Source organism: Doryrhamphus excisus, linkage group LG2 (genome assembly GCF_037039965.1).
Source record: "Doryrhamphus excisus strain RoL-2023G ecotype Guam linkage group LG2, RoL_Dexc_Guam_v1.1, whole genome shotgun sequence".
NCBI classification, from domain to species: Eukaryota; Metazoa; Chordata; class Actinopteri; order Syngnathiformes; family Syngnathidae; genus Doryrhamphus; species Doryrhamphus excisus.
In genome coordinates, this window is record NC_136358.1 from 15,386,885 (window position 1) to 15,401,563 (window position 14,679).

The 14,679-nt window shown below is 45.1% G+C and overlaps 1 protein-coding gene across 3 annotated transcripts; it reads right to left on the minus strand.

The window, feature by feature from the left end:
* Positions 1-679: 679 nt before the first annotated feature.
* Positions 680-14,629, minus strand: kdm5a (lysine demethylase 5A). Of its 3 annotated transcripts, none has more exons than XM_058076821.2 (30): positions 14,323-14,629; positions 13,651-14,033; positions 12,969-13,046; positions 11,240-11,362; positions 10,299-10,469; positions 10,050-10,229; positions 9,892-9,970; positions 9,733-9,827; positions 9,493-9,651; positions 9,284-9,403; positions 9,040-9,198; positions 8,029-8,210; positions 7,790-7,952; positions 7,588-7,707; positions 7,254-7,448; positions 7,010-7,191; positions 6,814-6,938; positions 6,587-6,737; positions 6,376-6,496; positions 6,056-6,232; positions 5,797-5,975; positions 5,573-5,711; positions 5,313-5,492; positions 4,691-5,251; positions 4,475-4,633; positions 4,262-4,390; positions 4,037-4,184; positions 3,747-3,967; positions 3,184-3,678; positions 680-1,549 (listed from the first exon to the last, which is right to left on the minus strand). In XM_058076821.2, the coding sequence occupies exons 2-30, from the start codon at positions 13,804-13,806 to the stop codon at positions 1,235-1,237; spliced, it is 5,262 nt and encodes a 1,753-aa protein (XP_057932804.2). In that variant the 5' UTR covers positions 13,807-14,033; positions 14,323-14,629; the 3' UTR covers positions 680-1,234. The 3 variants fall into 3 exon arrangements, with proteins under 3 accessions (XP_057932804.2, XP_057932805.2, XP_078654848.1); XM_058076822.2 differs by having other exon boundaries at positions 9,733-9,824; positions 14,323-14,628; XM_078798722.1 differs by having other exon boundaries at positions 9,493-9,827.
* Positions 14,630-14,679: the final 50 nt, after the last annotated feature.

Sequence of the window (14,679 nt, forward strand, 5' to 3'; positions counted from 1 at the left end):
TTTAGATGTTTAGAGTTTACTGGTGCAATTACCGGTAATTACAAAATTATTAAAAATATTTTTGTAGCATATTATATATTATATTAAAAAAGTAAGTAATATAATATATAAAATTAGTAATATATTACAATAAAATGTATCATACTTTTAATTATAGCTAAGAACTGAGCCTTTTTTGTACATTTTTAATACAAAATAAAACATGTAATTGAAAGTTTAAAAAAAGTAAAAGTACATGAACATCGGAACAAGTGTTAACCTAATTACTGTGGATGCCACTCTCTGCAGGTCATTACGGAGTTTAATCATTTAGATGAAAGTGGCTGAAGCGAATTTGCACCAGTTTACTGGTGCAATTACTGGTAATTACAAAATTATTTAAAATATTTTTTGTAGCATTATTATAGTATAAAAGTTATTATATTGCATTATGTATGTATGTATGGAAATGAAAAAAACAAGTTACATTTTTAATTTGTAAAAAACAAAAAAAACTAAAAAAATTCCATTTGTTAAAAAAAATTGTAATATATTACAAAAAAAATTATCATACTTTTAATTGTAGCTAAGAACTGAGCCTTTTTTGTATATTTTTAATACAAAATAAAACATGTAATTGAAAGTTAAATTTAAAAAGTACATAAGTAAATGAACATCAGAACAAATGTTAACCTAATTACTGTGGATGCCACTCTCTCTCTGCTCGTCATTACGAAGTTTAATCATTTAGATGAAAGCGGCTGAAGCGAGTTTGTACCAGAGTTTACTCGGAGTGGTGAGGGGGGCTGGCAGTGGGGGTGAACAGACTTCCACGGTTCACACCCTTATTACACAATATGTAGAATAAAACAAGAAAATTACAGTACAGTGTATTATAATTGTTTGACTAGGAATAGTTTATTAAAAGGTGAGAAAACAAAAAAAGCCACAATCCATTATTTTAATGCTTTCAAGCTATGTACATTATAAATAATTCCACTACATTACAACCATTTCTTTGCCTAACCAGGGGTCCTATTGACATTAGTGTGAAGGGTTGCAGTAATGCGTTGAATTAAAGGTGATACATCTGTTGGGGTTGTATTGTAGCTGGTGGATGCTTCAAGAGCTAAAACTCCGCTTGGGTCCAAGAAGGTCGGAGTTTCATGATAAAGGAAGTTAAAAACCTCTCTCTCGGATGCTCTGCAGTCTTTCAAGTGGATACCGGATTGAGTCTCTGAGGCCTCTGGTGGCGCTAACTGCTCTGCTGAGGCTCCTGCGAGCTCGCTGTGTTTAGATGTGTGAGGACGGTGGCGCCGTGAGACCACGAGGCGCCGCCGCCGGACGACAGCAAAGTCGGTGTCGCCAGTACCACCACGCTTTCCTGTGCAGCCTCCTCCTCCTCCTCCTCCTCTTCCGCGACCACGTCGCATCCTCCTCCCCGTCTTGGCCCTTTGAGGGAGCAGTCCTCGCAGATGTAGTCTTCGTTCTCCGCCATTTCGCAGGAAACGCCAACGCATACCTGGTGGAACCACTCGTCGCAGCCGCCGTCACACTGTACCCAGTCCACCTTGATAGAACAAAATGCAGAAAAATATTAATAATACTGCATGGAAACCAGATTAGCGATAAACACACACATGCTTTCATTATATCATCGCTTCAAGTACATTAAGGCAGACCCACTGACTCCAGTGCTCTGATTGGCTGTCACAGACTGGCCACTTGTTAACTTGGTGGCCAGTAGCGATCCATGGCCGCCTGGCCTGTTAATACGTTATGTGTAACTCTCCTTAAGGTGTTCCAGTGCTGTTATCAGCTGTTGATATTCAATAAAGTTCCATGATGGCCATTTAGGGGAAATGTTTGTTATTAACTCAAACTACAAACAAGGTAAACATGTCTTCCTGGACCCGAAAGGCTTAAACAAGTGTTCTTTCTAAGAATCATCAACGAGAACAGTCTGCTTGTTTGACTTCTCAATATATTCTTTTGTAAACTTTGATTTATTTTACTTTTTTTCAGAATATTGCAAGGTTGATTAGCACGAGGCGGCATGGCGGTCTAGTGGTTAGCGCTCAGACCTCACAGCTAGGAGAACCAGGGTTCAATTCCACCCTCGGCCATCTCTGTGTGGAGTTTGCATGTTCTCCCCGTGCATTCGTGGGTTTTCTCTGGGTACTCCGGTTTCCTCCCACATTCCAAAAACATGCTAGGTTAATTGGCCACTCCAAATTGTCCATAGGTATGAATGTGAGTGTGAATGGTTGTTTGTCTATATGTGCCCTGTGATTGGCTGGCCACCAGTCCAGGGTGTACCTCGCCTCTCGCCCAACGACAGCTGGGATAGGCTCCAGCACCACATATTGCATATTTGTATTTATATAGATGTACTGTAATAAGTATGAATATATAATTTTATTAGAATTATTATTATACATATATAATTTAGTGATGATGCACGAATCATTGTGCATCGATGATGCAATGATTTGCACAAATGCTTTCCCGCAAGACCGATTGGGTCATCCAGTATAACCACATATTTTAGATATATTATAAGGCTGACATACAACTACAACACTGTTTCCTATACATTTATTTGTGGCGGGCCATCACAAATTAGACCGCCATAGATCTACATGGAGCTATCGTTATTATTTTTTTTTTAAACTGGTGCTACCCATTTGTCCTCACTCACAAACATGTTATAATAGGACTGTCATCCTCATAAGCCCATACCGTTACCATAATACATCTTCATCAACAATGGTGAGGTAGTAGATGTGCAGTGATGTGTGCAAAGCTCAGTTTACCTGTCCACATACAAACACTGACTGAGTTTTGGAAAACTCCGGAAAAAGTTTTGCTTCATGGCCAATTATTTACGTGAATTATGTAATGACAGAACCAGGAAAAGCGTGTAAAACATGTTGTTGTTGCTACACCTGTAATCGTGTGCCTCGGTGAACAAAACAGTGTTTTTTTTAGGGTACAATTGCACTGGAAAGCAATGGGGTTGTTAAATGGAAGCATTGTGTAATTCCTAACCTTGATTACTACATGTAAGGTGTCACATGCTCACCTCTGACCTCTGTTAACATGTAAACCAAGCGTGTGTTTTGGCGCAATGTGACTTCCTACCAACACCAACGTGATGACACATGTACTGCACAGGGGAATGTTCAGCTGTTAGGTGCTCACCTTGTCTTTGCACGGTCTCTGACAGTTTTTAGCCGCGCACACGGCGTTCTCATCATTGGAGTCTTCAGCACCGGACCACTCGTACTTGGAGGGAATGTCCAAAATCTTCTTCTCCTTCCTCTTCTCCAGCCCTTCCCTGATGGCTTCTGCCTTGGCGGCCGCCTTCTCCTTCCTCTTCCTCTCTTTCTCCTCCTTGGCTAACCGTTTGGCCAGTTGCTTCATCTCGCGGTTCTTCTCCAGGCCCAGTTTCAGCTTCTTCTTCTTGGTTTTACCCCCGAGGCCGAGCTCCAGGCCGGCCCTTTTCAGTTCCTTGGACTTAGACGGTCGCACTTCCCCGAGAACCGCGGCAGCTCCGCCGGCGGTGGTCATCAGCATGTGGTGGTGGTGGTGATGGTGATGGTGGTGATGCTCGGCACGCTCCAGCTTCCGTTTCCTCTTCTTCTCTGAATCCTTGATCTTAATTTTCAGCGACTTCTCCATCGGAACGTCGTCGGGCTGTGGAGAAAAAGCAGATCTAGGAAAAATGTAGCAGAGATGCTAAGAAAGCAAAATCAGTTCCATACCTCCATGACCTGCAGGAATCTCTCCTCTAATGGAGGATGCGTGGCCTGCAGGATCCTCCAGATGTGCTGGGTCTCATCCAGAGACACCTCCAGCAGGTCACCCAGCATCATCAGCTCTTCCAGCTGAGCTTTGGCCTGTGGAGACAACTCAAGCACGGGTGGCTCCAAGCTCCGGGGTACCAAAGGGGTCTTCCGGGGCTGCTTTCTTGGCGTTCCCACATCTGCAACATTTTCCCAGCCGTGAGATGTTTGAGAATGCTAACACAAATGGTGAAGGAGAGGAGTCTCACGTTGCACAATGGACTTAGAGGCTGACGAGTAGGCGTGTTCAGCGCAGAAAGAGGGTGTGGCTGTCGGCCACATATGACTAACCACCTCCTCGGACTTGACGGGGATCTCATCGTCGCAGAAGAGGTAGGGCTTGACCTCACCTGGGTCCTGCAAGAAAGGAGACTAGGTCTAGCGGCTAGACTCTAGCCACACCTCTCACTCATTCCAGAAACTCTCCGTCTCACCTTCGTGTCGTAACCGTACGTCTCCCTGATGTCTTCATCCGAGTCGGTCTCCTCGTCATCATAGTCCACAGACTGGCGAGGTGATGTGGCTCGGCTGAAGCCAGATTGCTGGAAGGTCTGGATGTGCCCCTGAGGGAAAAAAACCCAACATAGATCAAACAGAGTCCCACAGAAGATGCCCATCGAGAGACTTCCACAGGATTGTGCTGGTACCTGTAAATCTGGATTGGCGGCAGCTTTTTGCAACTCGGCATTGATGATCTTCTCCGTCTTCTCCCGGGCAGCTTGCTCCACCATGCGCTGGCTCAGTACGGACAGCTTGGCCAAGGCGGACGACAGCTCATCAGTGGCTAGAGCTTGGCGTGCTCGGTCCTGGTGGCAAAGATTAGTTCACAAGAGTACACACTTGTAGTCATTTTCAGTACATACCTGCCAACTCATGGCCCTCTCAGTCAAACACTGGAGGGCCTCTCCTTCTGGCAGACGCACTGGAAGCTTCTGTAGCGACACCAGCAGAGACAAGATGGTCTCCAACCTGGGCCGCCTCGACCTCTGACACAGCGGGCACAGGAATTTTGAGTCCTTGCTATTGCTCTGCCAACCAACGCCTATCTTTTTCTGCGCCCCTGTCTTAGGCAGAGGAACGCAAACGCCGTGGAACCAGTCCTTGCAGAGCTCGCACTGCAGCATGAAACCGCTCGCCGTCTTGCGACACAAGCAGAACTTGACCTCTTCGATGCGGTCGGCCATGGCCATCTTGGCCAAGTTGGCAGCACGGAGGGAATGGATGGCCTCCACCTCTTTTTGCTCCTTGGCTTTGAAGGCGGCGACCACAGCGGAGGGGTCTCGCGCCTCCTCCCGGTTCTCATCCAGTTCGCTCAAGGCGTCGGGGTCGAAGCCTCCTCTCTCCTTCTCCATGATCTCTCTGACTCGCTTCCGCTTGCTCTTGCTGTTACCGTAAACACCGATGTCCACACGAGGACTCAGAACCTGAGAGGACAACACAAATTACCACACATGTACGACCACAAATGAAATGTACCCGCCTCACCTGGAGTAGCGTGTATGTTGAGTTCTTCTTGAGGAACGTGCGAGCGGTCCTCTCCCTCCATGCTCGCGCTGAAGCCACCTGAGACTCCACCTGGGCCAGTGGGTCAAGCCGGACTGGGATGGAGCGTCCCCGGGCCAGCAGACTCTCCAATTGCTCCAGGTAGGCATAGCTACCACCACGCTATGTGTGGAAAAATGGCTTTGTCATCCATCCAAAAATTAACTTAATCATTCTGGTATTCATGAGAATGCACACTGTACCTGAATAGCCTCCACCTTGGCCGTCCATTCTTTGGCTTTCTGCAGGGCCTCTCGTAGAGCCAAAATATTAGGTAGGTATGCTGGAATGTTCCTGGCCTCGATCACAATACTCTCTAAGGTCATCATGCTGTGTCGAGGCCTTGTTTAATAAAAGACAGGCAGGAATGACTCAATGTGCCGCTTTTAGGTTTCTGTTGTTTGTATGCAATGATGTGTGTAATTACCTGGCCTGCAAGCAGGCGCGAGCCTTGTCCTCCCATCTCTCTGAGACTGTCAGGATCTCCTGCAGCTCAGCCATCGCCTTCTCCACAGCGTGATGGGGCGCCAGGCCCACCCCAGAATCAATCAGCCTCTTCATGAGCTCCAGTGTGACACGATGAGGCTCTGCCAGGGTGATGCGGACCTGGTGTGTGTGACACAGACGTTACACGCAGACTCTAAAATGATTCTTAGGTTTATATTAATAGCTTCTAGGAGGCTGACCTCATCGAGCCAACGGGCCTGCTGGAGCTCCTGTTTGAGCCGGGGAAGCTCGGGTAGCTCCACATCCAGCCCGCTGCCGAGGTCCAATAGTGCCTGGAGCTTGGAGGAATCAGGTAGCTCATCTGCTAGCGCAACTTGGGCTCGCTCGTGAAAGTCCTCCACATTCTCCAGCAACTCCTATGAAGAGATACAGTATTATATTAGCTTCTGTAACAATTTCTATGGTTTAGTCTTCAAAATAGTGTGAATATGACATGATTGAGAGCATTCTTAATCTGAATTGAGACATTGATTTATAAAAAAAGTTTGTCGGGCCTGACCTTGACTTGTCGGGCCTGGCTGATGATGCAAGGCAGCCTGTAAAGCTGCTCCACAAAGGCCTTCAGCTCATCCACAGTCAGCTTGCTGCGAGTCCGGCTGTTCTCCGAACGCAGGCGGCTGCTGTGAAATCAAGCAAAAAAGATGTCACTTTGTGTGTGCCAAGTATTCTACTGGGTCCATACACTGCTTGAACAGTGAACGTCAACCTACCTGTGTCTCTGCTTGCGACTGAGCAGCAGCTGGGCTACAGAGGAGCACGTCTCGGCCTCTTTCACCATCTCCCTCAAGAAGCGCAACAAAGAATTCTCCGGGTACTTCCTGTCTTCAGCGTCCTCCAGCAAAACTTTAAGCTCAATTAGATCTAAGCGAGAGAGAGAAAAATGAAGTAAACAAACATATAATCAGGTTAATTCAAGGTGTAGCAGTTAAGTAGAGACCTTTCTTGTTTTTCTGGTCTGCAGCAAAGGCCTCATTGACCCTCTTTGCCCAGGTGTCATATGACTGCGCACGATTCTTCACACCATACAGCATGGTCGGAAATTCCTCCAGATCATAGCGATACCTGAAATCAGAAGAACAACACAGTAAGTAAAGGTTTGCTAGCAGCTAAATATATGACGAACAAAGGCCTGCCTGAGGCACTTGTTGCTGAGAGGGCAGTCACAGAGATCTGCTGCATGATGGAGACAAACCAGCCGATCAGGACTACACGAGCAGGTCAGAGCAGACAGGAAGCAGGTGGTCTTGCATTTGTGGCACTGGCGCTCGTCGTCAGGCACCAACTCAAAAACCTCCTGCTCAGTCGACAGCACCCCCTGCAGGCAAACGGACGCCATTGTAAACCGAGAAGATGCAAAACATTATCCAAATAACTTACCGTTTCCTGTACTGCCTTTCTGAGCTGCACCTCCTCCTCCATCATCTCCTCCATCTCCTTGACGACAGCGGCGGCCAGCTCTACGTCGAGGCTCTCCGGGTCAGCGGCCATCTTGCACAGTAGCTCGTCGTGAGAGAAGACGCAGTAGCGGTGCAGGCGGCGATAGTGGGCCACACACTGGCGGCCCATGGGTAACTGTGAAAGAATAAAACAATCACAGATGACGACTGTGTGTGTGGAGGGGTGGGGGGCGAGGGGGTGGGTGGTGGTGGTGGGGGGGGGGGGGGGGGGGGTTGGTCGTTCCTCTTTTAAATGAAGAAGAACTCTGTCTCACCCAGTCAGCCGTGCAGAAGTTAACAGCCTCTGCAAAATTGTAGCCCTGGTTGAAACCACTATGGTACGCTCTAGGGAAGGTCACCACAAACTCCCCTGCACATTGATTGGTCCTGTACACCTGAAGAGAATGACAAACAAACACGTTATCCATAGCTGGTCCATAGATGGTCCTGAATTATTATATACAATAAGTCACATACAGGCACGCCATGCTCCATGAGGACGTTGGGGTTCATGATGGTGACAAGCTGATGGAGGAGGTCAGGCTGGGATTCAAACAGCTCGGGAGCTAACTTCTTCATAACGGCCTCCAGCTGCTCTGCTGCGGATGCTGGCACGCCATACCAGGTCTTTGGCTCGCCCCTTACAAACAAAAAGGCGCTCAAATGGGTGCTTTTGACAACACACCAATGTTATACTGAGCATTGCATGGCCTCACCAGTGGAGGAAATTGATGGAGTAACTCCAGTGGTCCTCAATGTGCCAGCAGAAAGAGGAGAAACACATGCCTACGTAGAGCCACGGCACCTTCATACCCGAGATGTCCACATTGATGTGAGCAAGAACAGACTGCTCCAGCACGGGCATGTTGTTCAGATTCCAACCGGAGTTGGCATACTCCTAACAGGAGACATTTAGTCGGATTAAAAATCATCTCGAAAGAACTCTTTGTACACTGTCAGGTGGACGCCAAGGCAACACACAGCGCTCTAACATCCAACTTGAAGTAATTGAAGTCAGGAAGGTCCAAAATTTCCCACCAAGGGCCACATACAAAATAAGTGAAGGATGTTGAAGCCACTTTGATGTGCTAAAACCAGCCCCATGTACTGTAGGTGAAGATGTGCTAAGCACTATTTAAAGCAGTATTTTATTTTTGATTAATACTGCCTTGACCTGAATATAAGAATATAAGGTGGTCTGCATGTATAAAGGCTCGAGACCACGATTATAGTACAACTCATCTTTTGAAGACATTATTGTCACAGGAGAAAAAAATCTGTCTTATATTCTGATCAATATGACACAGTCATTCACTGTATTTGAACATTGTGCCATCACTCAAAAGGGTTTTTTATTTCATAATAAAATATTGCTGTTTCGTGGTTAAATATGGGCCATTATTCAATTTAAAAATATTCATATTTTACGGTTGACTGTTAGTTGGTTGAATGCTAGCACCAGGTTAGCAGTGTAGAGAGTGGGAGAGACAGCAGCTCCTGTGTTCTCTGCTTTTTAATAAAGCAATTGAAGTGCATCGTTAAGCTCTTCTCAATTATAAACAGCGGCAGTGGAGCTTTCTACACTAGTCTCTGGGTGTCAGTAAGGTTACATTGATGATAGCGACCAGGAGGTACGCTATCAATGCTAACATGCATTTTATTTAAGCCGTTTTTTGCCAATATTACATTCTTAATGCTAAGATGCTACTTATATGCAGTGGTCTCACCTCTTCATCTCCCAGCAGCCTCCTCTTGCCATCCCTGACCGGGAACCCGCTGCCCACGTCCTTGGAACTGATGTCGGCTCCGTACTCCACGATGACGTCCTCCTCAATGCTGCTCACCAGGCGCCAAAACTCTTTCTCTACCAGCTCAGTGGGGACCATCTGCAGCCACACAGCGGAGCTCGTGAAAACCATCTCTTGTGGTGATGTGTGCTCTTCAGAAGCTATGACATACTTCTTTACATACATGAACTGGCATGTTGAAATAATCCGACTTGAACTGGTCGGCCATTTCTCCGAAGCTCTGCAGGGAGTATTCCCTCACAGCCTGCTCAAAGCCGAACGCCTCTCTTGGTTTACTGCATTCCTGCAGAAATAAAAGAGAACAAGAGGATTATAGAACAAGTAATACACATACAGTATTACCCTGTGCAGAGATGTCAGTGCTTATTTTACCTCTGCCACACACTTGGGGCAGCGCCAGTCCCCCTTGGGCACATCATGCAGAGGCGGAATCAGACAGAAGGTGTGATAGCTGTCGTCGCAGCCATCGCATAACAGGAGACGGTCCTCCTCGTCGCCTCGCCCGCACATCAGGCAGAAGTAGAGGTCAATCTGGGCGGTTGTGTTATAAAATTGTAAAATTACAAGAACAGCAAAGCAACGTTTTGTGGGGAAACTGTGTCTGCCACTCACAAAGTTGACCTCCAGGGTCTCCTTGCGCGGCCTCATTTTGATGGCAAAGGCTTGAGCTTTGAGGTGACGATGCTTCTTGTTGTAGCCGTCGTCTTCTTGAGGACAAAAATTACACATGAAGCAGGGAGAAAAATGCAGGAAGTTCAAATTATCTCCTACCTGCTGACACAATCTCCAAATCCATCATCTTGGGGCTCGTACCAAACAGTTTGAGTCCTTTTGGCTCCTTGTTTTCCCTCTGAAGTGAGACAACAAAAGTGAACATGTTCTTGCTCAAAAAAAAAAAAAAAATAGTCTGGAGAGTAGCACAAGCTAACCTCTGATTTAAGGCGCCTGGAGCGTCTTTCAGGTAAAGGACGCTCTTTTGTCTGTGCAGCATCAAACTCCCCGTCTTTGTCCTCTTCCTCCTCCTGATCGTCCTCTTCTGCCGCCTCTTCACCCACTCCCTCATCAACTTCCTCGCAGTCGTCACCCTCCTCGTAAAGACGTTGGATGCCCTGATTAGAGAAAATTAATCAACACGACTGAACGAAAAAGACAAAACACTTTAATTAAATCGCACTTACAGTCAAAGTGGCTCCCGACTGGAAGAGCTCATATGGGTAGAGGATCCTCTCGTAGTGGGAGCGCAGTAGTGAACCAGTCCCTTTCCCAGCTGGGAAGCCCATTCGGCTGCTCACTTTGGACCAACTCTTCTCTTTACATACCGTTTCAAAGCCTCCTTCGGATGACACAACCTAAACACAATAGTAATGATAACACGCTTAACAAAGTTACATTAAGAAGCAACATATTGTTACTTGCACAATTGAATTAAAAAAGAATTAAGAATATAATAAAAATACCGTATTTTCCGGAATACAAGTTGCACTTTTTTTCATAGGTTGGCTGTTCCTGCAACTTATACTCCAGAGCGACTAATAAATGAAAGAAGTGTTTATGTTACATAAACACTGGACACCTTTTCTGTTCATGTTTATTTTTTGCGTAGCTGAATAACCATTGTGTTAGCATATCTTACACCTATTCAGCCTGTTCTCTATTCTTTTATTGTTAGAACTTGCCTTCCAAGAGGACGTAATGTCTGTTTTGGTCAAGTAGTTTGGAAAATAAATTACCCGCAAAAAAATGTGACTTATACTCCAGTGCGACTTATGTATGTTTTTTTCTACCTAATTATGCATTTTTGGCCTTGTGTGACTTATACTCCGGAGCCACTTGTAGTCCAGAAAATACGGTAATTTGTCACGGCCTGCCAAAAGTGAATGTGGACCACCACTGATACAGGCATCTGTTTATCAATATAGTAAGATATTAGATGTATGGGAAACAACATGAATGTTTACGTCTACCGCTACACAAATGGAAGTTCAGTTGTAAATAAAGTTTCATTCTTTCTTTTGTTAGTCTGGTGTAATATGGAAGCCAAGCAACAACATTTCATTGGCAATTTGAAGTCTAAGTCTAAATAAGGTTTGAAAACATAAGATAATGTCCCCAGTCTTACCTTGCTGAGTTGATAGAGGTCCAGGACCTTCCTCTCCACGTGCGGGAAACGAATCTTGGATCCCTGCAGCTCCCAGAACTTTGCGATTTGATCCAGGAAGTTGAGCTTCACACGAGTGAGCGCCTGGGGGAGAGAATAGAAACCATATAAAACCATGGCGTTTATGTGAAATTATCCATGGTTCACTGATTTTCCCCCATCGTGAGGCCCAGAAAAATGTAGATACACATAACATTAACGTAATATGTTGCAATGTATAGCACAATACACCCATCCCTAGTTCGATGTCTTACATGGTTACAAATCCTGAAACGCCCCACCCACCAATAATTGGGGGTTAATTCATAAAAGATTGCATATGCACAAAACAAGGCCAGAAGGTAGCATACATAACTTTTTATGGCGATGATGTGATTGATTAAGTAAACACTCTGCCTCACATTTTGCGAGTACTGACAACTGGAAGATGCTTGTTTTTCCTATGAATATGTACTGGTGGGACCGCGACTCTTCTGTTTCAATTTCAATCTCAAGATACAGTAGGGGTGTCCAAACTTTTTCCACGGAGGGCCACATCCTGAAGCATCAACAGATGGGGGCCACTTTTACATATTCTAAACCAACCCATGACGAAAAAATTAAAATAAAAAAAAACCACCTGCTTCAAAGCATATTATTAGTATGATTGAATAGGATTTTCTCTATTTGTCGCCCTTTTTTCATTTCTGCTGTCTTTTTTCTACTTCTACTTTTTTTTCTTTACTCTCATAATATTCTGACTTTATTATCATATTATAACTTTTACCCACCATACAGTTCCAAAAATTGCAACTTTGTTTTGTTTCTCACAATATTATAGAACATTACATTTTTAGTCTTTCATATTTCAACCAGGGCTGCGCGGTGGGCGAGTGGTTAGCGCACAGACCTGTTCAATCCCACCCTCGGCCATCTCTGGGGTCTCTACAGGTACTCCGGTTTCTTCCCACATTCCAAAAACATGCTAGGTTAACTGTCGACTCCAAATTGTCCATAGGTATGAATGTGAGTGTGAATGGTTGTTTGTCTATATGTGCCCTGTGATTGGCTGGCCACCAGTCCAGGGTGTATCCCGCTTCTCGCCCGAAGACAGCTGGGATAGGCTCCAGCACCCCCACGCGACCCTCGTGAAGATAAGCGGTAAAAAATGAATGAATGAATAATGACTTTATTCTCCTTATATTATGTCTTCATTTATATCCTCTGTATCTATTCATTTATGTCCTCTTTTTGTTTTTTCCCACTTTTCTTGTTTTATCATATATTTAGAGTGTGTCACAGGTCAATAAAAAAAAAAAACAGCGGCCCCCGGGCCCCACTTTGGACACCCCTAATATACAGTACCACTGGAAAGCCCAGAATGTCCCCTCCACAAAACAGCAGGTTTTATTCTTGCATTATGGCCAGTTATGCAAATTGGATGATGATGTCATCTACCCCCCCCCCCCACCAACACAAATAGAGTGCAGTCATGTGGTAACAGAAGGAAGTACAATTTCCTATGTCTTTGTTAAACACCTGGCCTTAGTACTTTTGCACACTTGTAGCAAAATGTTTTGGATCCTGTAGCGCTTGGCATTTCCCACTGCATGTTTTTGATGATTTCTAAATAATGTCTGTGTTTGGAACATTTGTAAACACCCTTGATCTCCCAAGTACTGTGTGTGGATGCTGTGTGTACTCTACTCACCTCAAGTTCATTCAGCCGTTGCACACGAGGCGTAAACCGGAAGTGACGCACGTCGCACGTAAACGGAGGCTGCCAGTCCTGATAGAAGAGCAACAATGAGGAAATGACACATCCAAACGCAAATAAAAAATCAATCAGTCTTTATTATGTTTAGAAACCCTTTAATACGTTTTAAATGATGACTTGGAAATACGTTGTGGTCGCTTGTGGACCCACCCACTTATATCTAGTGCTTCTGTTTCTGTCATTAAAGGTCCACTCGCGTCATTAAACAAGGTTGAGAAATTAACACGAAAGAAGAATAAAGCGCACAATTGTTGCTTTTGGTGTGCGTAGCACTGCATAGATGTTAGGTTGGAAGAAGAAGCGACGGTGCTACCTGAGGCCCAACGTCGAGTTTATGTCGCTAACGTAAATTAGCTAGCCCGGCACAAAAACGGCAATCACGAGTTGATAATTTGCCACTGTTTTTCATCTTTTACATTTTTTCTGTATATTTAATAAAAGCATGTCATTAAAATGTCAAATAATCAATATGCCTTTTGTGACCTCTAATTAGAGTGGTGGGAAGTGGTCGTGTTTTGCTAAAACAAGCAGGCCCATTGTAAACTAATGTAATGCAGAGTTTAGTGGATATTAACAAATATAGTCATGTCATCTGTCGTGGGTGTTTGGGTTTTACCTCAGGTGGTCTGATCTTACAGATGCCGGTTTTCTCTGCGATGGGTCGGATCTTGTTGATGAATCCAAGGGGGTCCGAGAAATCCTCCCAACTTGGCTCAAAAACCGGACATTCGGGAGGAGGCACAAACTCGCCAATTGCAGACATGTTGATCATATATTATTGTCTATACGCTGCAAATATGTCCCCGAGTGGCTTTCACCAGGTCATAATTATAAATCCAAATGTTCCTCGTCTTGTGGAACTTCCTCCATGTCTACTATCACCTTCCTTCGTTAAAACCACGTCAATGACGTTAGGATGGGTGCTGTGTGAAGACAATGGTGGTTTTAACGTTGCTCCAGCATTCATGCAAGCGTGGATTTGTGGATGTGTCGCCTCTCCTAATCGGGACAGAGGGCAGGGTCAGTTCACCACCATGGCTTCAATAATCCAAACGAGTTGGACTACCAACTACTTGTCTTCTTGTCAACATAAACAAACACAATCCATGATAGCAATGTTAGCTCTACTACTGCTAAGCTAACCTAGCTCCGTCTGTGTAGCTATGTAACACATGATCTCATCCTGGTGATGCATTTCTAGTCAAGTTACTCACACCGAATGGGATTTGAGTAAAATACAAATCTCAAAGGAATGCGACGTTTATGTTTAAAATTCTATAAAACCCACCATTCTGCATCCGAGCAAGTAGCTTGTTGAGTGACGCCTTTCCTGGCCATCGCCATTCATTGACGGGTAGGGGGGAGGGCTAGCTTGAGGCTACTGTGGTTTAGCTTAGCTACAGCTCGTTGCGCAGCTAACATTATTTGTGTCTGAAAACGCCGCCTTACGAGGCTAATTTATCACATTGCGATGAGTTTATTTGTTCTCTGTGCGAGTGAAATGCAAACATCGAACTGCGTGAGTTGTGGGCTCTTTTTAAAATAATTTAAAGTCGCCTTGTAGCTGTTGTTTGCTAGCGGTGGTTGTCACATTTAGCCGACGTGCTCGCGAGCGACACCGAGCGACGTGGAGGTGCACAGCATA